Raw genomic sequence first — 25,201 nt, 5'->3', positions numbered from 1 at the left:
GTGCATCTTAGTATGTTTTTTTTTTTTTTTTGTAAATACTATTGAGGCTCACTTGTATGCTGGATACTTATTGACAGCTTTTTCCTACTCTGGAAATATATATATATTTTTGCCAAATAAAATAAAATAAAAAACATATGCAGGTACTGTACATTGGGGGAAATTGATTCAAGCCACTTCAATTAAAATTAATCAAAATTAAAATTAAACTAAATAATCAAATAAAAATGTCGATTTTTGAACAAATCATATGCAGGCACATTTTAGGGGGATTTTTTTTCAACACTATTGAGGGTCACATGTTTGCTGGACACATATTGACTGCTAAACTAAATTAAATAAATACATTTGCAGGTACATTTTTACTTTACATTTCTCTTTTAAGATCATGAGAAACAAGTCAACTTTGTCTGAACTTGGTGAACGGTGAACGCTTGTCCTGGTTCATTCAGTTTTATGATTGAAGTCGGTAAGAAGCATGGAAAAACACAAACAACAACTCATCTGTTTTCAAAGGAATGTAGTAAATAAGAGCTGTAAAAAGAGAGCAAAACAGCACATTTGGACCCTTGCTTTTACTCTGTAATCACTGCTCATATGGTTTTCCACAACTGACTCTCCCAAACATGTTGAACATGTGCACATTCACACACCTACCTGACAGATAAGTGTTCACAGCAGGTTGCCCTGTAGTTTGTGGTATATACACATATTTATTCTCAGGACTCTGACCACATGCTCTATGAGCCTCTTATAGTAGCTTGAGGACATTTGTTAATAGTGTTTGCAAAGGTAAACATAAACACTATATTGCCGAAAGTATTGTGACACCCCTCCAAATCATTTAATTCAGCTGTTCCAATCACTTCCATGGCCACAGGTGTATAAAATCAAGTACCTAAGCATGCAGACTGCTTCTACAAACATTTGTGAAAGAATGGGTCGCTCTCAGGAGCTCAGTGAATTCAAGCGTGGTACCGTGACAGGTTGCCACCTGTGCAATAAGTACATTCGTGAAATTTCCTCACTACTAAATATTCTACAGACAACTGTTATTATAATAAAGTGAAAGCAATTGGGGACAACAGTAACTCAGCCACGAAGTGGTAGTCCACGTAAAGTCACAGAGCGGGGTCAGTGCATGCTGAGGCGCACAGTGTGCTGAAGCAAAAGTTTCTGCAGAGTCAATAGCTACAGACCTCCAAACTTCGTGTGGCCTTCAGATTAGTTCAAGAACAGTGCTTAGAGAGCTTCATGGAATGGGTTTCCGTGGCTGAGTAGCTGTAAAGCACGCCGCCACTGGACTCTAGAGCAGTGGAGATGTGTTCTCTGGAGTGACGAATCACGCTTCTCTGTCTGCCGATCTGACGGACGAGTCTGGGTTTGGCGGTTGCCAGGGGAACGGTATTTGCCTGACTGCATTGTGTCAAGTGCAAAGTTTGGTGGAGGGGGGATTGTGGTGTGGGGTTGTTTTTCTGGGGTTGGCTTGGCCCCTTAAGGCCAATTTATACTTCTGCGTTGAGTGCACGTAGAGGGTACGGCGTACCCTACGCATAGACGCGTTGGATACGCCGTACCCTACGCCGTAGCCTGACGCGCACCTCTCCAAAAATGTAACAACGCGTCAATTCTACGCGGACCGCAAGCGCTGTGATTGGTCTGCCAGAACCCTTCCCTCAGGTCAATAAATAAATAAAAAATCTGCGATAGGAGTGTGTGTGTGTGTGTGTGTCCAGAAATTGGATGATAGTTCCTTACGTCTGCTATAACACACTATTTTGCAGTCCAGCGATTCTTTATGGTAGTAAATAAATACATAGATCCGCTGAATATAGTTTATTTATTTTCTCATTAAAACCAAAGATGTTAATCAGTAATTGTATATCAAGAACAGGGACACATTAGGGTATATTTCGTGAATGAAGTCTCCGCAACAACAATCGCTTGCTGAGCCACCGCTGCTGAAAACAGCGGCCACGAGCTCCGCATAGTTTCACAAATGCATTCCAGCGCCAGATCGCCTTATTTAACTTTACTAATCAACTAGAGATGCTAAATTTGTATTAGATACAACAACTCAAGCTGCACGAAAAGCCGCTCTCTTACTGCTGCTGATATTCCGACATGAATGTACAGATTCTACACATCAAGCTGCTTCTTCTTCGGCTGTTGTCTTGATTACACCAACATGCCCGAGGACACTGCCAACTAGCGTCTGCATGTGGAATTGCACATTGACGCAGACAACAGCGCAGAAGTATAAATGCTCACGACGGCGTCGGCTACGCGCGTAGCCTACGGCGTACACTACGGCGTACACTCGACGCAGAAGTATAAATGGGCCTTTAGTTCCAGTGAAAGGAACTCTTAATGCTTCAGTATACCAAGACATTTTGGACAATTTCATGCTCCCAACTTTGTGGGTGTATATAGTGTATATATGCAAACATATTCTATATTGCATATACCTAGGTTTTTTTGTTGTTGTTTTTTTTCGAAAAAATGTGTTTTAGTTAAGTTTAAAACTAGAGTATATCAGTACCATATCGGCCGGTATTGAGAACTTAATTTTCATGCAAAATCCCGCTATTTTTACATTTAGATATACAATAATGTTGTCTAGCACTCACCCGAAGCTAATAATTTATTAACACTGTTAAATGTAATCTTTAGCATGTGTCAAAATGAATATCCATTTTTCATGATGTGATGCCTAAATGCACTTTTATATATATATATATATATATATATATATATATATATATATATATATATATATATATATATATATATATATATATATATATATATATATATATATATATATATATATATATATATATATATATATATTTTTTTTTTTTTTTTTTTTTTTTTTTTTTTTTTTTTTTCGTCATAACAAAAGGAAAATTATTTCCAAACGGGCTGGAGTGTCATCATCCTTTCTGCTGTTTCTTCAGCTCATGACTCTTACAGTGTGACTTCACACTTCTGTCTGAAACTTTTGCAAGAGTGTATGTGATGCTTTCATTATTGTACGTGCTTGTGTTCACGTGTGTGTTTTTCGAGGGATGAGTAGTGATGTGTTGGGTTGGGTCATTGTTCTTCATGGAGATCTGACATGCTCGCTCATATAAAGAGAGACACATGTGGAAGTGCTTCTATGAGTGTTTGTTGATGTTTGAAGCAGAGGAGGTCAAGGACCCGCTGGGGGTCATGGTCACGACTGAGATACAGTATGCATGCTAGCTCACATTTGAGTATTAAAAATTCAACTAATTTGCACATTACTTATTTTTGTCTCTCTTTTTTATACTTCACAGCACAAACTTTTATTACAAAACTTTTATTAGTCAGCGTAATTTTTTTTTGGTTCATATAAAGTTTAGATCTAGAAATTGTGTTAGATGAATGCTTATAACCAGAAAACTATTTGAATTGATTTTTTTGACAGATGTAAATGGTGTTTGTGTTTCAGGCTAAAGGGAAGGAGAGGCAGTGGCTGATGAATCAGGCTCTGGGCGAGCTGGATGATGCTAAGATCATTGATGGCCTAACAGGAGAGAAGGCCATTTATAAACGCAGAGGAGAGCTGGAGCCAGAGGTGAGCGCTCACATTGATCACTCAGTATTCATCACTAAACAATAGTGACAAAGCCTACAGGGTTTAACTGCTCAAACAAACACATATGTATACAAATTAACAATTTTTTCAAGCATATAACTACTTTACATATTTTGGTCTGTTTCTAACATAAATCTTAAGGTCAGCATGATATGTAAATTCACCCTATCTGTTTTCTAAATGCATGTTATTGATCTTATTGTGAACAATTCATCCATGCTTTTTTTTATTGACCTTGAAAAGTCTCTGATATACTCACAGTGAAGTTCTTTTTCGTTCTTCACTTAGAAGTAAAAAGAAGTTTACTGTATACGGTATACTGTTAGCGAACATCCAGACACCGTTCACACTGATAAGATCAGCGTTTAGATGAATATGTAAATATCTGCTGCATGCTTTCCTCTCAATAACAAAATAAACACGCAACAAAAATGACAGCAGTTAAGAAACCCTGATCATAGCGATGTGGATATGTTTGCACAAGCTCTGCAATTTGGCTATTGTCAAGTCATGTCACTTTATACAATATATTGCTTTACAGCAAGCAGCTTTAAGGCCTGTACACATCGGGACGAAAATCGCACACGCTTATCGCCAGCGTTTTTCGGCGCGTCTTGAGTGTTCACACCCAAGCGATTTTCACTGGCGATGCGCAGAGTGAACGTGCAAATTCAGTAGATGGCGCTCACGGTACACAAGGTGGTGCAGTGGCACTTACGCTTCTGACACTCGCTTGTCACACAGAAGAAGAAGAGAGACAGTATTTACGTGCTTGCCAAAACCATAGACATATTATGTCTATGGCCAAAACCATTCACACACTTTTTACTAACTGGCAAGCAGCATTAGCAGCTCATCTTCTTCTTTGTCTACTTACTACTTCTTTGTCGTATCAATGTGTGCTCGGCAAGAGCGTTTTGTGCTTGAGTGCCCCAATCGTGTTTTAATCTCACTTCAGCAGCTCCAGGCACGTGAACAAAAGCGCCGATCTCATTGGTCGGCCAGTTTTTAACGCGTCGCGTCAAAATAAAAAAACGAACCCTAGCTGTTTTTTTTTAAAGGTCCCGTTTTTCGTGCTTTTTTGAAGCTTTGATTGTGTTTACAGTGTGCAATATAACATGTGTTCATGTTTCATGTGTAAAAATCTGTAAATCTGTATACCGCTGTTTTCACTGTCCTCAAAACGGCCTGAGAATTTCCTCGTTGTATGAAGTCCCTCCTTCAGAAACACGTAACGAGTTCTGATTGTGCCAGCGGTTCCCGTGTTGTGATTCGACAGCAGTTTAGCGCACATTGCCCGGGAATGTCACGCCTCTTACCATAACGGGGAGATGAACGCGCTCAAACTACAGCCCCTGAAGGCCAAACAAAGGTGATTTGACTCCGGGATGAAAATAACAGCGTCTGGACGACATGGCGACAAACGCAACCGAACCGATCCGAATGCAACACTTCCTTTTCTCCACGAGGGAGCAACAAGACCACGCCCCCTTTTTCGCGTATTCTTGTGGGCGGAGGTTAGTCAACAAACTGTTCTACTGACGTAATTAAAGCAGGAAGTACCAGGATGTAGTCCAAACCGGTCGTTCGCTGTAGGCTTTGAAAGGGAACTTCTGTTAAATAAAATATCTCGCTTGGCATTGAACTTTGAGCTTTATAATTTTACAGGTATTATTTATGCTCTAACAGCAACATTACACACTAACTAAAGTTTGAAAAATGGGATCACGAAGAACAGGACCTTTAAAAAATGACGCTTTTACGCCTGCCGTTTTGCGCATCGGTGTGCACACTCACATTGGCGCCCTTTGTTTAGTCACAAGGCGTTAAACGTAGGCGATAAACACGTGTGAATATCGTCCCGGTGTGAACAGGCCTTTACAGTATTAAGGCCCATTCACACAAAGGACGATAAAAATATAGTTCTAAAAATCATTCTAAATATAAAGAATCGCAGAGTTCACACCACAACTATAACGATAACGGCTCAGAAAAACAATATCATTGGAATCACTTTCAGAAATTTTTTTCCAGCTGATGAATGATAAAAACATTGGCAGCCAATCAGAATCCATCCTGCTTTAAAGAGCTTGAGGATTTAAAGCAGCTGATGATACAACTGCAGCACATGCTTATAATAAACAGAACAAATTTGAAGATCAAGATAAATTGTACTTCATTTGTCTTCCGGGAAGCATGTAAGTATCCTCTGTTGCTTTCGAAGGTCAGTACTAAATGAAAAAAAAGGATTTTTAAACAAAATAAAAATGTGGACATCTTCATACTGTTCAAAAGTTTTCACCCCCATCTCTTTAAGCATCGTGTTTCCTTCTGGAGCAGCAGTGAATGTTTGAACCTTTTTTAATTTCACAAAACAAAAAAACAGCCGTGGATCATCCAGGTAACGGCACAGTATTCATTTATAGGTCATTTTTATAAATTCAGCTATTTTTTTGTCTTGTGGATTATATGTAAACATGTTTTATGTAGAATATCTTATTCAGGACAGCACTAAATAAAAAAACAACATGCATTTTGTATGATCCCTCTTATTTTGTTAAAATTATTCACATTTTCAAATTCTGCAAGAGGTGGGGAAACTTTTGAGCAAGACTGTAGTTATCGTTTGAGTTATCATTCTTAGTGTGTGAACGGGCCTTTAAACATGTCAGTGTCACTTTCAAATGCAAGTTCAGTTTATACTATAAAGTTTCACCTTGGATGTTCATCTTAATATGGAAGAACAGATCTGTCGCTACTTTTGTCTCGTCATGACTATAAGACGTGAGTTTTGTCCGAGGAAGCAAGAGAGACAAAATTCCTCCTCAAAAATTCAGAACATAGAAGAACATAATTCACAATACATAAAGAAAACATAACACATTATGAAATATGAGATGAAACAACACTTGTTTTTTGTCCCTATGTTGGTCACTATGAAAAGAGGAGTGGGCACATTCTTTAAAATTTCTCATTTTGCATTCCACAGAAAAAAAATTACGGCATACAGGTTTAAAAGGCCACAAAGTCAATAAATCATGTCTGAATTTTATTTTGTCTTTAGGTAAACTATAACTGCATTTTAGATTTAGATTTCCTGATGTTTGACTAACATTTTTCTTCCTTCTATTCATATTGTTTCTTCAACTGGTATCGTTGAATTCCAATTTAGGAGACACTCACAGCAAGAAGGTCACACTGTTTCCCATAAGCGCATATTTAAAATCATTCTGAATTTATTGTAATAACGTTACTGAGTGCTTAGAGTGGTGCCTTAATATATTATGTGGCTCCTGTATAATCCATTAAAAACCTCATTGTCCATGAAGCCTTTCAGAAGAGGGGTCTGGGCAAACAGAACGCTGCAATTAAAGGAACCACACAGTAACTGTATTAAATGATTTTCCTAATTAAATATCTGTATGGTCATTTGAGACTGGATGTGTGGATGACTTATGTGTTTTTCCTTTGGTCTGGCTGCAGTTGGGGTCTCCTCAGCAGAAGCCGAAACGTTTACGTCTGCTAGCTGACGTCTCTGGCAGCATGTATCGCTTTAATGGCGTCGACGGCCGTCTGGAGCGCTCCATGGAGGCCGTGTGTATGGTGATGGAGGCTCTGGAGAGCTACGAGAACAAGTTTAAGGTGAGATTTGACAGTCGGCCATCGGCTCTGTTCCAAAACATAGCGAGCTGTCTGTGTAGGCAGCATTTTAACACTGTTCCAAAGTAGGCAGCATAAGTTTCCTTCTTTTGACCAAATTCAGTACCCTCACATGGAGAAGGCAATTCCATAATGCATTTTTCCAGCTTGGAAAAGAAAAAAACATCCAAGATGGCTGACAAAGCACTTGATTATAAAATTAAACTACTGTTCAAAAGTTTGAGGTCAATCATTATTAATCATGTCTTTTGTCGTTAGATTAACATTGAGGACAAAGTCAGCAGTATGTTTATTAGGCTGCTGTCACATACTGTAACACACGTCTTTTCTTTTAAACTGTTTACGTTCACTCAAGACATAATCGACTATGTTTTACATGGATACTTGCCTATACGGGCATTTTGACATAATTTTGATTGAAATTATCCATTCAAGCGCAAGAAGACATGAAATAGAACTCGATTTAATAGGCTATTCACGCATTGTCTGAGAGGCAGCTTTCTTGGCGCGTGCTTCGCTCAAGGTCGCAGAAATATTTTTGTTTTAAGGGGTCATGAACTGGCTTTTTTATTATTTTATGCTGTTGTCTGAGGTTAACTTATTACGTTTGCGTGGTTTTTACATTCAAAAACATCATAACGAAAAAGAAATAGGCTATTTTCTACCCTGGTTTTGAGCCTCTCTCATGGAATGCTCGCACTGGAGACTTGGAAGTAAACGCCCACTGCTATGATTGGATAGCAGTGATTTTAATATTATAATGAGCTTAAGCTCCCCCTTAAGCGTGTGGGAAAACGGCAACCGGAATGATTCGTCCACAGCTAGGGCTCGCAAAATGTCTTTATCAAACAAACACAATGATCTATCTCTCATCCACCCGCAATTAATTAGAATGTTATTTTTTGTATTACTTGGCCCGCCCGATCGTTGGATATACCCGCGAACCGTGCATCACTAACACGCACACAAGCATGCACGCACAAGCCTCACTGCAGAGTCAGTGGGCTTTGCGAGCCCTGGCCCAGTCTGATCACGAATCGCAGCACAACTGACCGTTCGCAAAGACCCGCCCCCTTTAGTTACTCTTGCTATGTCCGACAAGCCATGGCGCTCTCACACCACACACACGTTCTCACGTAGAGAAAATACATTGCGGAGCAGAGGACACTGAAAGCACTCTTTGAAAGTCTCAACTTTCAAATTTTTTACAAAATTTAAACAATAAATAACATTTTGGGCCTCTTTAATGTGTCGTGATTGCTGTAGCACCTCAGTTAAAGCTGCTTGTGAACCAATCATCTCTTCCTTCTAGTTCATTGATAAGCATCAAATAAACATGAATGAACACTAAAAGAAATGTTGTTTCAACCACAGAAAGACGTCAGTACACACGGTTTTTCAAGTTCAAGTCCACCGCCGTTAATCTACTATAACTCTTCTGACTGATTTGTCGGACAAAACGACAGATTCGGCGATGTGATTGGTCAGATCGCCTGTCAATCAAACTCGCAGTGAAGGGTGAATTAACCAACAACACCACAAATAAAGGATTCTTCAGCCTGTGACAGCGTGCTAAGTTATGTTTAGTTAGACACGTACACATAATCAATCGATATCAAACGATCTGTATCAATGCAATAGTCACATATAAAAAAAATGTTTTACTCACATTAGTGTGTTGCTTCATTCATTCATGTAATCTCATCCTGACTGCAAATCCAGTCTCTTGTTTACAAACAAATCTGTGGTGAAATGAAGGAACAAACGCGCAATGTCTTCCCCACGTGAGCTGGATATTCATTAAAAGTAAAGTTCATCCATGCTTTCATAATATTGGAATCCGAATGAAGCTTATGCAGCATGTTTGTTGCTTGGAAGTTTGATCCGGTTTAGCTCCACGTAGGCCTATGTTATTTATCTATAACATGTCAGACACAAGTCGGTGGTCGGGGCTACAGAATCAGGTGATCGTCTTCTGTTAAGGCAGCGTTTCACCACACTCTGGCGTCACAGCTTGGCACATTCTGAGATCGATCGTTTGCTGGGCCTGGTGTCAATAAAAGCTTTACTTTGACTAACAAGGAAGTTTTCAGCTCTGAAACTTACATGATATTCTTATATTACCATGACCTTTTATATATCAACCTATATTATATATTTGTTTATAGAAATATATTTATTCAATATTCTGTTAATTCAATACATTTACTTCATAGACATCCTTCTCTGATATATCCAATGTGCTCTGTTTGTTCTGTTGTCAGTGTTTCCTTGTCTGGACACAAACCCTGTACTGAGCACACCGCGTGGTATCGGTTGTTGGTATCGAGGCATTATAATGAGTATGAGTACGAGTACCGAGTACTGGTATCAGTATTGCTGCATCCCTACTATTAATGAATTTGATTTATTTTGAGTTGCTGTTAACTTTGCAGTATCCTTAAAAAAAAAAGGACTAGGCTAGACCAGTTTAAACTAACACCAGTATAGCTTAGTCATTTACAAGTTTCCATGTCAATCAGAATGCTGCCTATGTAGACAACAAGGTGGCCCACTAGATTTTTGGACAGTGCCTTTAATTTGAAATCCCAGTGAATATAATGTTGATGGCCATCTCATCTTGGTATAAGTTGACCACAGAGTTCAAATATAGTCTGTCCACGTTGATGTATCTCAATCTTTTCACCACAAACACTTTTGTAACTCCAATAAAAATAGCTAAATCTGTTTACAATAAACCACCTCCAGGCAACACACCATGGAAACAGTGAGTGAAAACCTTCAACCGATTTGATGAGTAATAGGGATCTCCCCACCGCACATGCTGACACACTATTATGGAGGTTGCCATGGCAAAAAGGATGATGTGATGTGTCCCCAGAAGCTGCCACATACTCGGTTGCCATAGAGACAGTCATGCTGGCTTAGGTTGATTAGTGGTTAGCAGCTCTCTGGGAGGCCTGTGCTTCTCAATCTCTCTCGTTCACTTAATGTTGCTCTTTTTCCTCTGTCCATCGCTCTGTCTCTGTTCATCTGAGCTGCTGGCAGATGCTCTGGAGGCAGTGAATCACGGCCCTTGTTGGGAGCTGCTCGTAGATTTGTAGTGCCTGCACAAAAGACGATCTGTTATCTCCATCCTGGGGAGTTTGGGGGAGGAAAGCAGCGGAAGATATGCAGCTGCGGGTGTCAATGGCTCACATTATCCCGTTCTGCTCTAATGTGCATCAACACTTTAAATGTGTGAGGTCAGATCTGATACTGGACGATATAAATATAGATAATATGTAAGATTTGTAAAACAGCTGGATCCGGTGCAGTGATTTAGTTGGACATGTAGTGTTCCAGGAGTCCCGGGGCCGTATGTGTAACATTTTAGTCTTAAGTGTGTCTACGCAATTCTAAGAATTACGTAATTTTACTCTTATTCCTAGACTTAAGAATAAGTTTGATTCATAAAGGTTCCTAAGTGTTAAGACTAGGTCTCAGCTACTAAATTATTTAAGAGAGCTGAAGAGTTAAGTGTAGAGTTAAGAGTAAAAAGAAGGCAGCAGAGAGGAGAAGACCACACACTTTCCAACGAAAATATAATGTATTGGAGTTAAATGATGACAGAGAGTTGATATTATTTTTGTAACTGACTTAGTAAGACATTTTATAACTTCCCTCAGTCTACAAATCAATGCTCTGACTGCAGAAATTAAAGTGATAAATAGTCTTAAATACCACTATTGTGTCATTGACCACACTAAACATACAGTAGTGGTCAAAAATGATGTGCGGAGGGTTTTTATTTTAAATGACCCTACAAGTTTGCTTAAATATGAGGAAATATATTTATATTTATATATTTGTAAATATTTTAAAATATGAGGGAAGAACAAAAACACTTAACTTAGTGAAGGTATATCTGACAAAATTATTTGGCAAAAAAGGCAAACTACAGCTACAGCATTTACTACAACATAATCAGTTAATATTTCATTGGTCCTCTCTTGTTTTTGCATGTGTTCATACTTTCTTTGAATGACAGCCTGGATAAAAATTATGTCCGCACGATTTGGCATGTTTCATTGTGTTATTGTTAACTAAAACAATTGACTCAACTACACAATATGCTTAAAAACACATTTCTAATTATATTCAAATTTTTAGAAAGGGTGAATATGTCAATTTTCCTATGACGGAAATCACTTTTGGCTACTACTGTATGGCAGTTCATTCCCTGGAGTTGTTGGAGCCATTGAGGGAACTTATATTTGCATCATTGCTCCAACTATAAATGAGGAGACTTTGTCAATAGAAAAGGATTCCACAGCATCAATAATTATTTGTGATAATTTTGCACAATGAAAAGCAATTTTTTTTTCAATATATGTAAATATTAAAGTAATTATTAAATGATTGCATTATAATTACATTACATGCTAGGTGTCATGCTGCTGTGACTTCAACCTTGCAGACTCACATTGGCTGATTCAGTGGTTGAGGGCGGTCATTTTGGGCAATTTACTTGATCAAATATTGATTGGAAATATTCAGTTTATTTGGCTACAATGTTTGTTTGGTTGAAAAGATACATTAGACATATCAAGATACACTACCTTTGAAAAGTGTGGGCTTGGTAAGATTACATTTTTTATGTTTTTGAAAGTCTCTTATATTCACCAAGGCTGCATTTATTTGATCAAAATACAGTAAAAATGGCAGTATTATTACAATTTAAAATGACAATATATTCAATCATATGAATTTTAAATTGTATACCTGTGATGAAAAGCTGTATTTTCAGCATCATTACTCCAGTCTTCAGTGTCACATGATCCTTCAGAAATCATTCTAATATGCTGATTAGCTGCTGTTGTGGAAAAAAAATTTACTTTAACAATGATGAGGCTGGTTTGGAAAAAAACAAACATAATGTCTTTAAAAGCTTTTATTCTTGGCAAGAAAGTCAATTCGGACATACAGAGGTCTGCTGTCGGCAAAGACAAAACCTGAAGCCCCTGACTCATTCTTTTATACTCTCATTTCAATGGGTGAGGGCTTCTTAGTCAATAACTCAAAAACACTATAATAAACTCCTTAGTTGGTGTTATCATGTCACACCTTGAGTGAAAATGCAAAACTTTCAGAAAACTTGTTCAAGGCTACAGACAACACACACAAGGCTACAGACAACACACACAAGCTTCTCTGAGAAAAGTGTTAAAGGTTATCAAACCAAAATGTGTTTACTAAACTAGAATTCCCCTTATTTTTAAAACTATTATATTTTTAAAAACACCTTATATGGTTTGATACAATTAAAAACACCTTATATGGTCAAAAATTTCCATTCACACTGCCCAAGAAACATTTCTTATTGTTATTAATGTTTCTTATTATTGTCAATGTTATTTTTGTGGAAACTGCGATGCATTTTTTTCAGGATTCCTTCGGGAATCTGAACAGAGAGTTCAAAAGCACAGCATTTATTTGAAACAGAAATTAACGTTATAAATGACATTACTGTCACTTCTGATCAATTTAATGCATCCATGCTGAGTAAAAATGTTGTTTTGTTTTTTAGCTATATTTCCCAGCGTTAGTCAGATCTCATTTTGAGTGTAGAATCTGTAATAGATGGTGACAAAGATGAGTGAGGTGACAGTGATATGTGAGATGGTAAGTGTGTGTGTATGAGGGGTGTCAGACTTTATGGCCCCACCTTGGCTGTCAAGCGAGCTGTTTGCTCATCCAGCTGGCCTGTCATATATCTGTTCCTCTGTGCCACTTACATAATCTGCATGACATAAAAGTGCACCTGATAACTCATCCACCTGTGATCTTTGACCTGCCTCAGCTCTGCAGGACAGGTTACACATTGGTTACACATATTGGTTTCTTAACCAATCATACTCAATATGCTAAATTATACACTTTTTGATGTCAAATCTATTAGTATTGGTGCCCCTCAAGGTTGCGTATGTTCTCCCATTCTGTTCACTCTATAAAAAAAATGATTGCTCTAGTAGAAATACGAATATTATCAATTACTCTGATGACAATGTAATACGAAGGAAAAGACTGTTAGGAAAAGACCAGGATATATCAGAGTATCAGTCCAAAATTGAAAATGTAAATCATCTTATTGTAAATGCTGTAAAAACTAAGGAAATTATAATGGACCCAAAAGATTAGGTGATTACAGTCCAGTATTCATTAATGATCAAGTATCTGGGAGTGGTCATTGATTGTTCATTTACTTGGAAAGCCAACATTGATAATCTTTAAAATTCCAGCAATGATTGTGTTTTTTATGAAGAGTTAGGGCCCTATTTTAACGATCTGAGCGCATGGTGCAGTTGCACTTAGGGCGTGTCCGAATCCACTTTTGCTAATTTAACGACGGAAAAAATGGTCAGAGCGCTGGGCGCATGGTCCAAAAGGGTTGTCCCTAATCTCTTAATGAGTCATGGGTGTGTTTTGGGCGTGCAATAAACCAGTCAGATACTCATCTCCCATTCCCTTTAAAGGCCAGTTGCGCTTGCAACATGGCGGATTCACTATTTACAGTGAAAACTGAACGCTTAAAGACTGAACGCTTCTCCAGAGAGGAATCCTTTTATTTGCAATATTTAAAAATGTTTGTGTGCTTCTGCATGTCCCTGTGTGTGTAATAAGCAGAGTGTACGCGTGTTGTGCACCCGCCTATAGGCGCATATTACTAACGTGCCCTTTAAATAACACACAAAATACTGCACCATTGACTTTAGACCAGGTTTTTGTTGGTCAATGGCGCAGGTGTTTTCAGTTGCCTCAAAATAGCAACGCGCCAACAATGCGCTGGAAGTGAAAATGATAACTGCGTCGGGCTAAAACTAGCAAAAGACACTTGCTTTGCACCTGGCATCGCATTGTGCCGGGTGTATGATAGGGCCCTAACGCTGTTTGGTGTAAATCAGGGGATTATGCAATTATATCAGCAAGTAGTTTTAGGTAGTCTGTTAAATTATGGGATGCAAGCTTGGTATAGCAATCTTTCGGTCCAAAATCACAGCTTGCACGTCTTGTTAAAACTGCAATGACATTTATGGTGTAAGAGAGTACACATCACATCACTGATGAGCGGGTTAGTTCACCCAAAAATGAAAATTCTGTCATTAATTACTTACCCTCATGTCGTTCGACACATCCGTTCATCTTCGGAACACAAATGAAGATATTTTAGTTGAAATCCGATGGCTCAGAAAGGTCTCCATTGGCACAAAATTTTTGGGTGAACTAACCCTTTAAGAATGCACAGACAATAGTGAGCGATTCAAGCCATGTTTTATTTCCAATGTATCAACTTATGCCATCAGGGAAGTTAGAGTCCCCTTTTGTAAGAGCAGCCATTACCAAACATTATTTATGCCTATATATATTAATATTTTAAATAGTAAGATGTAGTCATTGTTGTGAATTCTTTTTTATGTTTGTGTGTGTGTGTGTGTGTGTGTGTGTGTGTGGTGTGGGTTGTGTAATACTGCAGCTTTGAGTCAATAAAGGACAATAAAGTATACTCTAACTCTAACATTAGTCTGTGTCCCCTTAGTCTCATAGCCAAACCTTTGAAAATCAACATCAAGTCTGGTCAAATATGGTAGACAGATGAAAACCAGTGCACTCTGACTCTCAGAAAATGTGTGCAAAAGTCAACCAGTCAAATCTGATCTGGTAATTTCAGCCAATATTCATCATGGGCATTGATTGAAGCTGAGACTATACAACCAGCTTAAAGTATACTGAAGATATATTGACGTAATGGAATATGATGCATTTCAGACTGTCAGTGCCATGAACTGTTGCATTGTTGGCAAAGACATTTTATTCACTGTTGAGCAGGACAAGATTTTATTATGAAACTTTCTTTGATTGACTATTCATGAGTCTAACTAAAAATAGCATCATTTTTGTCATTATAGCTGACTTCCATAACTTTGTGTCTTTTTGTTTAGTCTTAGATTATCGAGATACACTGTTTATTCCTGCACTGGACATATCATTGTTTGTCTGCTTGTTATTTTCCTGGCTGCATGGACTTAACCCTTCTCCTCCTTCCTGTTTTTTCCTCTAGTATGATATTACGGGGCACTCCGGAGACGGTTTTGACATAGAACTGGTCAGATGTGACAAAGTGCCCAAGAACAACAAGGAGAGGCTGAAGGTTTTGAAGGTACAGTAATGCCTCTGTAATGCGGGTGTGACCTCATTTCCTTTTTTTGTTTTGAAATCTATGCTCTTATGAATTCACTTGTGCTGACGTAGTAGCCAGCGTTTCTCCTAGAATTCCTCCTATTGTCTTATGTGACCACATCAGGAAGAAAGTCAAGCATAAATTCTCAGACATGAGACTGCAGGGATAGTCGCTGGGATTCACTGACGCACGACTGCAGCCAGATCGGGGCCTTCAAAAATGAAACAATCACCTTTATTTCCAAAGCATTGTAGCTTGTTTTAAAATTGCAAATAGTATGCAATTAAAAAGCCACGTATTAATCAATTCGCAAAGTGTGCGACACGCTCAATACATTTCAAACAGGTTTGAAATGTGACCAACCAGTCGTCAGGTGTGTGCACTGTCCCGACTATCACAAAAGCATCTTTAAGCCAATTAAATTGCGAAATAGAGAGTAAAGTATACTTCAGTTTTAATGCGAACGTGCACAAGCAGAACAATAGTCACACTGTACAACCACAGGCAAGTCGACACATGGACACTAAAAGTTTCATCCTTGTCCTGTGTCTGCAAAAAAAAAATCTTCATACTCTTTTAAACTAGATTGACAAGTATCTCTTAAGGGTTAGTTCACCCATCAATTAAAATGATGTCATTAATTATTCACCCACATGTCGTTCCAAACCTGTAAGACCTTTGTTTATCTTCGGAACACAAATTAAGATATTTTTGATGAAATCCGAGAGCTCTCTGATTCTACATAGACAGCAATTTAATTAACACTTTCAAGGCCCAGAAAGGTAGTAAAGACATTAGCTGTTTTTCCACCGTTGGGCTGAATGGTTCTTAGAATGGTAAGGAATGGTTCCAGTTGTGTTTCCACTTGAGCCTGGTATGGCACTGCACAATTACAAACCGTTCTCGGCACGGAATTCTCGGCACGGTTGAAGTGAAGTGACGTCGCCACTCTGGATTGCTCACTTGTCTGTTGCCTGGCTACCAGTTTTTCTGTAGCTGACTAAGCGCTCTATTTGAGCGGCGTAAACACAAATTAATAATAAAATTAAAAGAAATATCTATTCACCCTCCGTAATGCGGTCGCTATTTACATCTCATTTCATCAGTAAACCGTTGTGTTACCAGGGCAATGACTGACACTTTTGAATGACATTCCAAAGAGCGGCCACTATCAGCCCCACAGTGGAAAAGGAAACCAGAACCAAACCAGCTGGCCTGGAGCGGCACGGAATAGAACAGTTACGCAATGAGAACCGTTCGGCCTGGTGGTGTTAAAATAGTCCATATGACTCCAGAGGTTCAACCTTAATTTTATGAAGCGACAAGAATACTTTTTGTGTGCAAAAAACAAACAAAAATAATGACTTTATTCAACAATTTCTTCACATCTGTGTCAGTCTCCTATGCTGTTGACGTAGTAAATACAGTGCATCTGAGTTACGTCAGAACTACGCCAGAGCGCGGCTTACTATTGGCCGATGCTGTTCACATGAGCACCACAACGTATGCGTGTCATGCTGACGCTGGAGCTGGCCAACGTCAACAGCGTAAGAGAAACAATTCTCAACAATTGTGCGCAAAAAACAATTCTCGCCCAAAAACCACTGGACTATTTTAACAATGTTTTTACTGCCTTTCTGGGCTTGAAAGTGTTAATTAAATAGCTGTCTATGGAGGGGTCAGAGAGCTCTCGGATTTCATCAAAAATATCTTAATTTGTGGTCCGAAGATGAACGAAGGTCTTACAGGGACAACATGAGGGTGAGTAATTCATGACAGGAATTTTCATTTTTGGGAAAACTAACCCTTTAAGTCCCCCCACACTAGCGCGCATTAACATGGGCATCTGTTGATGTTCCGCCTCCGTTTAAAAAAAAAATTAAATATTAGAACGGGCCAAACTAATTAGGGCAAAAAAAATTTAAGAAATGCATATGAGAGTGCAGTTGAAAAAAATCAGGCTGTGAGCATAACATCCTGCTGATTAAATTTACATCTCACACTGTATGCATAGCCTTTTGTACACAGTATACTTTGGGCTGTAGGCATTAGGAAATCAAAAAAGCATCAAACTGCTCTCTAACCACTGTCTCTGTATTTTTTGTTGCTGTATAGTGTTTCCCATTAATTACCTAGGCTCTGGAAGCCCGTCAGTCTAATCCCGTCACAGTTTCATAATAAACATGGATATTTTTGCACTTCTCATAATAAAATAAAGGTCTCTAATGTTGTGTTTTGTGCAATGCTTTGGCAAAGCATCTATCAAGTGAACTAAATTCGAAAGTGTGTGTTCAGCGGATCGGCTCACAGTGAATGCAGCAAACTCCCTCTTTGCATGTGCTGTGACTTTACCAACGGGCACTAGTTACGCATGATTTTCACATTCGCATAATCCAACATTTTTGTGGACAGATGATTACAGCATTTCACTAGATTTGTAATGAGACGCATAATCCTGTTTTTACAGAAACTGCAGTTTTACGGCAAAATAAAAGCTTGAGGGTTTAACTCTTGCAAGTGAAGAAATTACGACAGTGATGTAAAGTAAAATAATGTACTTATGGAATAGTCATTTTTATTTACACTGCAAAGAATTTTTACTCTGTTCAATTTGGTCTCCAAAAAGGGCTTTAAATCTCTTAAGTTTTAACTCTCAAAATGCACCGGATTGATCCATTTAACTTTAAAATATATTTCTTCCACCGGGGCATGTCCCTGGACCCACCAACCATGAGTGACCAAACGTCCACCCCCATAGTCTCACAAAATCCTCTGGGAAACACTGCTGTACCTCTTTTTCTTGGCTCTGTTTCCCATTAATCTTTCCAACAATGGCTTCAAACCCTTCCTCCATGTTGTTTATTGAAATGTTGTGAAGAATCCACTCCCATGTGTGAGCTATGTGTGCGTTTACCACCCTAGGAAGTGCATTAAAACAAACTGTTTAGCATATGGCCTTCTCTTCTCCTCTTGGGCTGCTGAATATGCATTATAACCTCTTCTACTGCTGTACACCACTGTCCCAGACCATGCACGCCCACTCGCAGTTCTGCATGAGCGGAGACTACACTCTGGAGGGCACGGAACACGCTGTGAAGGAGCTGGCACGCGAAGAAGCCGACGAGCATTTCGTCATCGTGTTGAGCGACGCTAACCTGGAGCGCTATGGGATCAGCCCCGAACAGTTTGCTCGTGTCCTCACCAGTAACCCACAGGTCAACGCCTTTGCCATCTTCATCGGTTCCCTAGGAGACCAGGCGGACAGGTGAGGTTAATGTCCCCCAGCAGGTTGTGTGTTAAACGTTAGCGTGCTTGGTTAAAGGTTAAGCCTAGATTAGAGTCAAAGTCCGTCTCTAAAGTTCTCTCAAAAAACAAGGCCCATTTCAGTGCTAATTGCAGCGCAAAGTCTCAAATGTTCAGGGCGGCACTATAAAGCATAATGGGTTTGGATTGTAATTAACATTCCCTTTCTGGAGCCGTATCAATTCTTTGCTGTGGCCTGTGTGATTTGTACGGCTCTTCTCAAATAAAAGACGAGAGTCTATAGGCTCATGTTCAGCTCTCTTTGGTGCATTGTTCTTGTTTTTTGAAGGATTTTGCGGGTCTTGACTCACAGAGGGCACATAAGGAGAGCTTGAAGGCATGCGGAAGGCGCCGCCGTGGTGGTCGGACACGTCCCATATAGGCTGTCTTTTCATTGCCTCCGTGATTTAAAGAGCAGTCCTCTCGGAACATGTGCCTTCTTTTTAAAGGGACTAAATGACAGTAATGAATGATTAGTGAGGAGGGAGGGGCGGCTGCTAAGTGAAAGGACATGGGCGGCATTTTACTTTCAGTCCCTCTTAACCAACAGGCTTTTCCCAAGACCCTGTATCTTATCAAAGCCCCTCCATGAATGACAGCCATTGTCCCTCCTATGGAGGATAGGAAAAGCTCATTTGCATTGCTAATGTTTGATGTGGGGGGCTCTTTTCTCTTTCTCTCCGACATCCAGGCTCCAGAGGACTCTGCCGGCCGGACGATCTTTTGTCGCCATGGACACCAAGCAGATTCCTCAAATCCTTCAGCAGATTTTCACATCCACCATGCTGTCCAGTGCCTAGAGAACACTAGTTGGGTGAATCGCATCAAACCTGCCACGTCACTGATGACACGCAGTGATCTCTGCGTCCAGACGTAACAGGTCAAATCTCATTGAAATAGCTACAGGGCTACATGTCACTGGACAATCAAAAGAAGGCATTATACTTTTTTTAATTTATATACATTTTCTCCCCGAATTCTCATTAACATTCATTCTTGTAATAAAATTGGTATTAATATATTATAAGATGATATGTTGTACTGACGTTCATTGTAATAGAATTATGGAATTACAAAAAAAAAATTGGAGTAAAATTTGCATTAAAACGGTACAAATAAATACGGTTTAAATAAAATATTACTGATGTTCATGTATACTGATAAAAAAATGCTAATCCCCATTGAGAATAAATAATAATAACATTTATTCTCAAGAGTAAAATGTCCATAAAAACATAAATAAATGAAACATAACTGACATTGTATGCTGATTCAAATATATATATATATATTGCAATATGTTTAGCAAAATGTGAATGGCAGTAATTGGAAGCACCTGCGAATTAAAAAAAAGTAACATGTACAGTAACTTAAAAAGTAACATGTAAATAATAAAAAAGGTGGTGGTGAGAATTTGGGGTGAAATACGTAATTGTCATAAAAATGGTTGTTTGTTTTAATTTGTTTAGTTTAAAAACTAAACTTTTAAAATGTAAGCAAAATTTAATCATTTCAAAATAATTTTTTGTGACCTGGACATGTATGTGGATCCTCTGGTTTTGGTCTGTTTTCACCCGAAATGGGTCTTCTTTTTCTGAAAAATGATACAAACAAAACCAGAGACCTGTCTGCTCCCTATATACCCTAAGTTACAAGGGGCATGGCTTTATGTATGGACTATACTTCAAATCCACAATTCACAATTATGTGATGCATCAGGACCGAACTGTATGAATCTACAATATTTGCTCAAAAGTACATAAAGTGTTATTGAAAATGAGATAATATTTTAAGTTTGGAAGTTTGTTGTTTTAACATATTCTATTAGGCTATTAACGTAATCACGCACGTCTAAATGGCTATCCATGCTATGTTATGAGAGGTCTATCAGGTGAGTGCATTGGTTTGACTGTGTGTTTAACAGTGCTAGGCGATATAGTTATAGTGTTAGTTCAACCAAAAATGAAAATTCTGTCATGAATTACTCATCCTAATGTTGTTCCAAACCCGTAAAAACCTTCGTTCATCTTCAGAACACAAATTAAGATATTTTTGATGAAATCCAAGAGCTCTCTGACACCTCCATAAACAGCTATTTATTTAACACTTTCAAGGCCCAGAAAGGTAGAAAAACATCGTTAAAATAGGTTCAAACTTAATTTTATGAAGCGATGAGAATAAGTTTGTGCGCAAAAACAAACAAAAATAATGACTTTATTCAACCATTTCTTCACGTCTGTGTCAGTCTCCTACGCTGTTGACGTAGTAAATACAGTACAACGCTTCCGAGTTACGCCAGAACGCCGGCTTAGCATTGGCCGATGCTGTTCACGTGAGCACCATAACGTATGCGTAGGAGACTGACACAGACGAGATGAAAATGTTTAATAAATTGCATTATTTTAGTTTGTTTCTGCACGCAAAAATTATTCTTGTCGCTTCATAAAATTAAGGTTGAACCCCTGGTTAAACATGGACTATTATAACAAATTGCTTTAATAAATTGCTGTCTATGTAGGGGTCAGAGAGCTATCTGATTTCATCAAAAGAGATGAACGATGGTCTTACAGTTTTGGAACGACATGAGGGTGAGTAATTAATGACAGAATTTTCATTTTTGGGTGAACTAATCCTTTAAATGTATATCAGTGCCTTTTGATTATATTCAAAAACATTAAAATAATGCAATATGACAAAATATTATATAATATTGGGGAACACTTTATTTTACAGTGTCTTTGTTACACGTTACATGTAGTTACTGTAGTAATAACTATAAATTATGCATAGTTATATGCAACTAACCCTAAACCAAACCTATAGTAAGTAGTAAGTACATGTAGTTACTTACTATTACGCAGTACTTAAGTGTTTACTTACACTGTAACATGGACACCTTAAAATAAAGTGTAACCTAATATTGTATTATTATATAGTACTAAAAAATAAAGATAAAATAATAATGTAAAACTTGTACAAAATATTATTCACAACATTCATAATGTTGCGTAATTATATCAGTAAAAATGCCCAGCTGTTGTGGTTAAAGAGTGTATTAATAGATTGTGAGGCGTGTCTGAGTGTAACCTGTTTTGTTTTCAAGAGCCCTGTATTGTGTAAGAGTTGGCACTCTTTCGTCAAGTTTTTTGGGATTTTCCGAGTGTTCTCTAAACACATCATTGTAAAGTGCACACATCCTGTACCTTATGGGAGGGATTGAGACTGAAGCGAATGAAAGAGAGAGTCAGCCGCACACCACCGCCACCCCATCACCCAAGACTTCCTCGTAAATCTCTTTCCGTCCTGAGAAACCAGAACCTCAAGTGCAATTCCACACCACATTCCTTAGCCGTCCCATTACACACTCATCACTCTTTACCAAATGAGCGCAAATGAAAATGTATTTGGGACCTCTGACAGGCCTGACACTCGGCTCCGCTGACACAGAGGTGCGAGGAACTTAAAGGAAAAACAACGGCTCACAGAAATAGCAGGTCCAAAGGTCAAAGGAACAGCTAAAGTTTGCATTTTCAGCACTCAAAGTCGAGGATATTTTTACTGCAGAAAAGTATAGCCTTCTGTGCATCCTGTGTTTGTGAGTCATCTTGAGGGAGATGGGGTTTTTTTTTCTGGACTTCCTGTCATATTTGACCTCTGCTCTGTCCCAGGCCCATGTTAGCACTGCTAAGTGTGGAATGTTGTCCACCTGACTGCACGCGCTTCTTCACTGCTTGCGCAAACTTCTCCGATACGCTTTCCAAGTGCTCCATCTATGTCAACAGTCTTTTTCCTTCCTGTCCCCTGGACCCACTGACGCCCGGCGCTGCCACCCTGCCTCTCACACGGAGCTGAGGAATCCAGCCCCTGGCTCCAGTTACGCCACACTCCCGAAATGTTGCCGAGGAGAAAGTGGGACTGTAATTTATAGAATCTGGCCAGCATGATGAGTTGAACTTTGGAAAGCCAGCAGGTAGCAGGAATGTCCTATAGAATATTTCTACTGAAAACACTGACGCTCTCTACTGAGCTGCCTACTTAATTACCGGTAAATTGTTCACCCAAAAATGTTTATTTGCGGTTAATTTACTCACCCTCAGATCATCCAAGATGTGGGCTGAAAACTTTTTACTTCAGTAGAACAGGGACAGAAGATTTTTAGCTGAACTGTGGTCATTGGTGATTTGTATAATGCAAGTCAACGGCTACCGTCACTTTGAGAGTCAGAAAAACATACACTGGCAAAACAAATTAATACCCACAGCTCCTGACGATTAATTGGCCCTGTCCCAAATGGCACCCTAAACACTTGCGTCTTCTTACGAGTCCGCACTTGTTTGACACAACGGGAAGAAGCCTATTGAGGAGCTCGCACCAGTGCGTATTTTGGTAAAAGTGCGCATCGAAGGCGCATATTGACTGCAAAGGGGGCGCTCACAAGCACCCTTCTGAAACCTAAAATGACACATAGGACACCCTACAGTCTTTGGGACTTAACCGACAAGCACACGTGGCAGTTATTGTAAGTCCACAAGACCGTAAGAGTATATTAAGTGTGCAATGGGACAGGGCCATTGAGCCATTGAACTATTTACAACATCATTGCCTGTAATCCACTGCCTCAGAAATGGTCTTTGTTCATGATAGTCTAGCTTCCTGCTTCATGTTCTAGCTTCCTATCGCATATGTGCGGGACCTCGAACGTTGAGAATCTTTGAAAATTAAATCTTCCCGATTGAGAGCATACATATATAGGTTGCGGCATCCAGGATAATCACAAGCACCACATTGATGAACAATACAACATGCACGGCGTCTTCCCTCTGTTGTAAACAAACACACAGAGCTTCAGCTCACACAAATACGTCATTATGAGACTGGAAGTCCATGCTCCAGACTGTCATGAACACACTCAGAACCGTTTGCCAAGGCTGTGGATTACAGGTAATAATGTTTCCATTTCTTGCTTCATAAGACCTCAATGAATCGTCAGGAGCCACTGTTATTACATTTGTTTTGCCTGTTTACAAAATATGTTTGCCTGTTTGCCTGTTTTGCCTGTTTAAGTTTTTTTTACTCTTAAAGTGATGGTATCCATTAGCCCCTTTCACACATACAGTCACACATGGATGAAGACAACGGCGCTGCGTTTAAAGATCATTTCTGATGATTTACCGGTATTTTGCTGCTGATGTGTGAATGGTCTCTTACTGGTAAAAAGACAGAACGCCGTTGCTTGTGTGAACTCATTAAAAGTTTTCTATTTTACTTGAAAATGTAAGTGGCCCCAAAGTAAATAACTAATGATTTTTTACAGTGGAAATGAATCAATCAAAAACTTACTTTAGCTGGACAATAACTTTTTCTCTTTTTTTTCTAGAGCTGATGTACAGCCAAAACTATCTCTCTTCCATTAATGTCCTATTATCAGCTGCTTTGAAGCAATCTGTATTGTAAAAAGCACTATATAAATGAAGGTGACTTGACTTGACATCACTTGAAAGTCATTCTGGTAATTTTACGGTAATCAACCAGTATTGCTATGTCCAAGGTGCCATTATCTTGCATTATATGAATCACCAAGGACCACAATTTCAGCTAAAATCTTCTTTATTATTCTTCTGAAGGAAAAAAAGACACCTACATATTGGATGGCCTGATGGTAAGTAAATTAACAGCAAATTTTCATTTTTGGGTGAACTAACCCTTTAAGGCTATATGTCCACCAAGGCGGTTATAGTCGACTGAAAACGCCTAGCTGAGGGGGCTTGAGCACTTCTGCACCGCAGCTCACTAGGGTTTGGATCAGAGCCCAAGTGGATCCACTGTGCCTTGAAAGACAGATGCATGTTCACACATATAGGTACATCACTTGAAAGTGCGTGCTACCATCACGTACTTTCCTGGAATGGTGTGCCAAGACTCAATAAATGAATCATCGCACTTCATTCACCCACACATGCAGCCTCCTTTACTAATCATAAAGACTAATTGTATTTTGAAACTGCCAACATGTCTTGTAAAAACAATTACAGCCATTGAAGGTCATAAATTAAGTCAGAGTTTGACTTGTTAATTGCTGCTGAACTATTTTATTGTCTTCCTGGTATCTTTTGATTTTGATGTGGTCTGTTTTTTCTTCTGATGTAGAGTGGTGTAATGAATACATGTTAACACATCAAATAATAAACAATGAAGATCTATATTTGTCTGTTTGTGTGTAAAATGACCTCTTAACTGCTTACTGTTGGGCTGCATGTTCACAGGAAGTGTACATTTGTATGTTTCTGCCTGAATGTGCTATTTTTAAGTGCCTTATTTAAAATTGCATTCTTGCTTTGTTTTTGGTGTCCCATAAACTTTATTTTGGTCCTTGCCTTCTCTCTTTCATCTCAAAA

At 38.8% G+C, this 25,201-nt stretch overlaps 1 protein-coding gene across 3 annotated transcripts in view; it reads left to right on the top strand.

The window, feature by feature from the left end:
- vwa8 (von Willebrand factor A domain containing 8) overlaps window positions 1-21,746 on the top strand; it is a 140,286-nt gene extending 118,540 nt beyond the window's left edge. Inside the window, exons 41-45 of one of the 3 annotated variants that reach the window (XM_079820977.1) lie at window positions 3,479-3,604; window positions 7,109-7,267; window positions 15,384-15,482; window positions 18,530-18,768; window positions 19,498-21,746. In XM_079820977.1, coding sequence (XP_079677103.1) covers window positions 3,479-3,604; window positions 7,109-7,267; window positions 15,384-15,482; window positions 18,530-18,768; window positions 19,498-19,606 — 732 coding nt within the window. In that variant the 3' untranslated portion in view covers window positions 19,607-21,746. Of the gene's footprint in view, window positions 1-3,478; window positions 3,605-5,645; window positions 5,864-7,108; window positions 7,268-15,383; window positions 15,483-18,529; window positions 18,769-19,497 lie in introns of those variants that run through there. The other 2 variants (XM_079820978.1, XM_079820979.1) reach the window with 2 other exon arrangements.
- Window positions 21,747-25,201: the final 3,455 nt, after the last annotated feature.

The sequence above is a fragment of the Gobio gobio genome (genome assembly GCF_949357685.1).
Source record: "Gobio gobio genome assembly, chromosome: 7".
NCBI classification, from domain to species: Eukaryota; Metazoa; Chordata; class Actinopteri; order Cypriniformes; family Gobionidae; genus Gobio; species Gobio gobio.
This window is presented reverse-complemented; position numbering and strand designations above follow the sequence as displayed.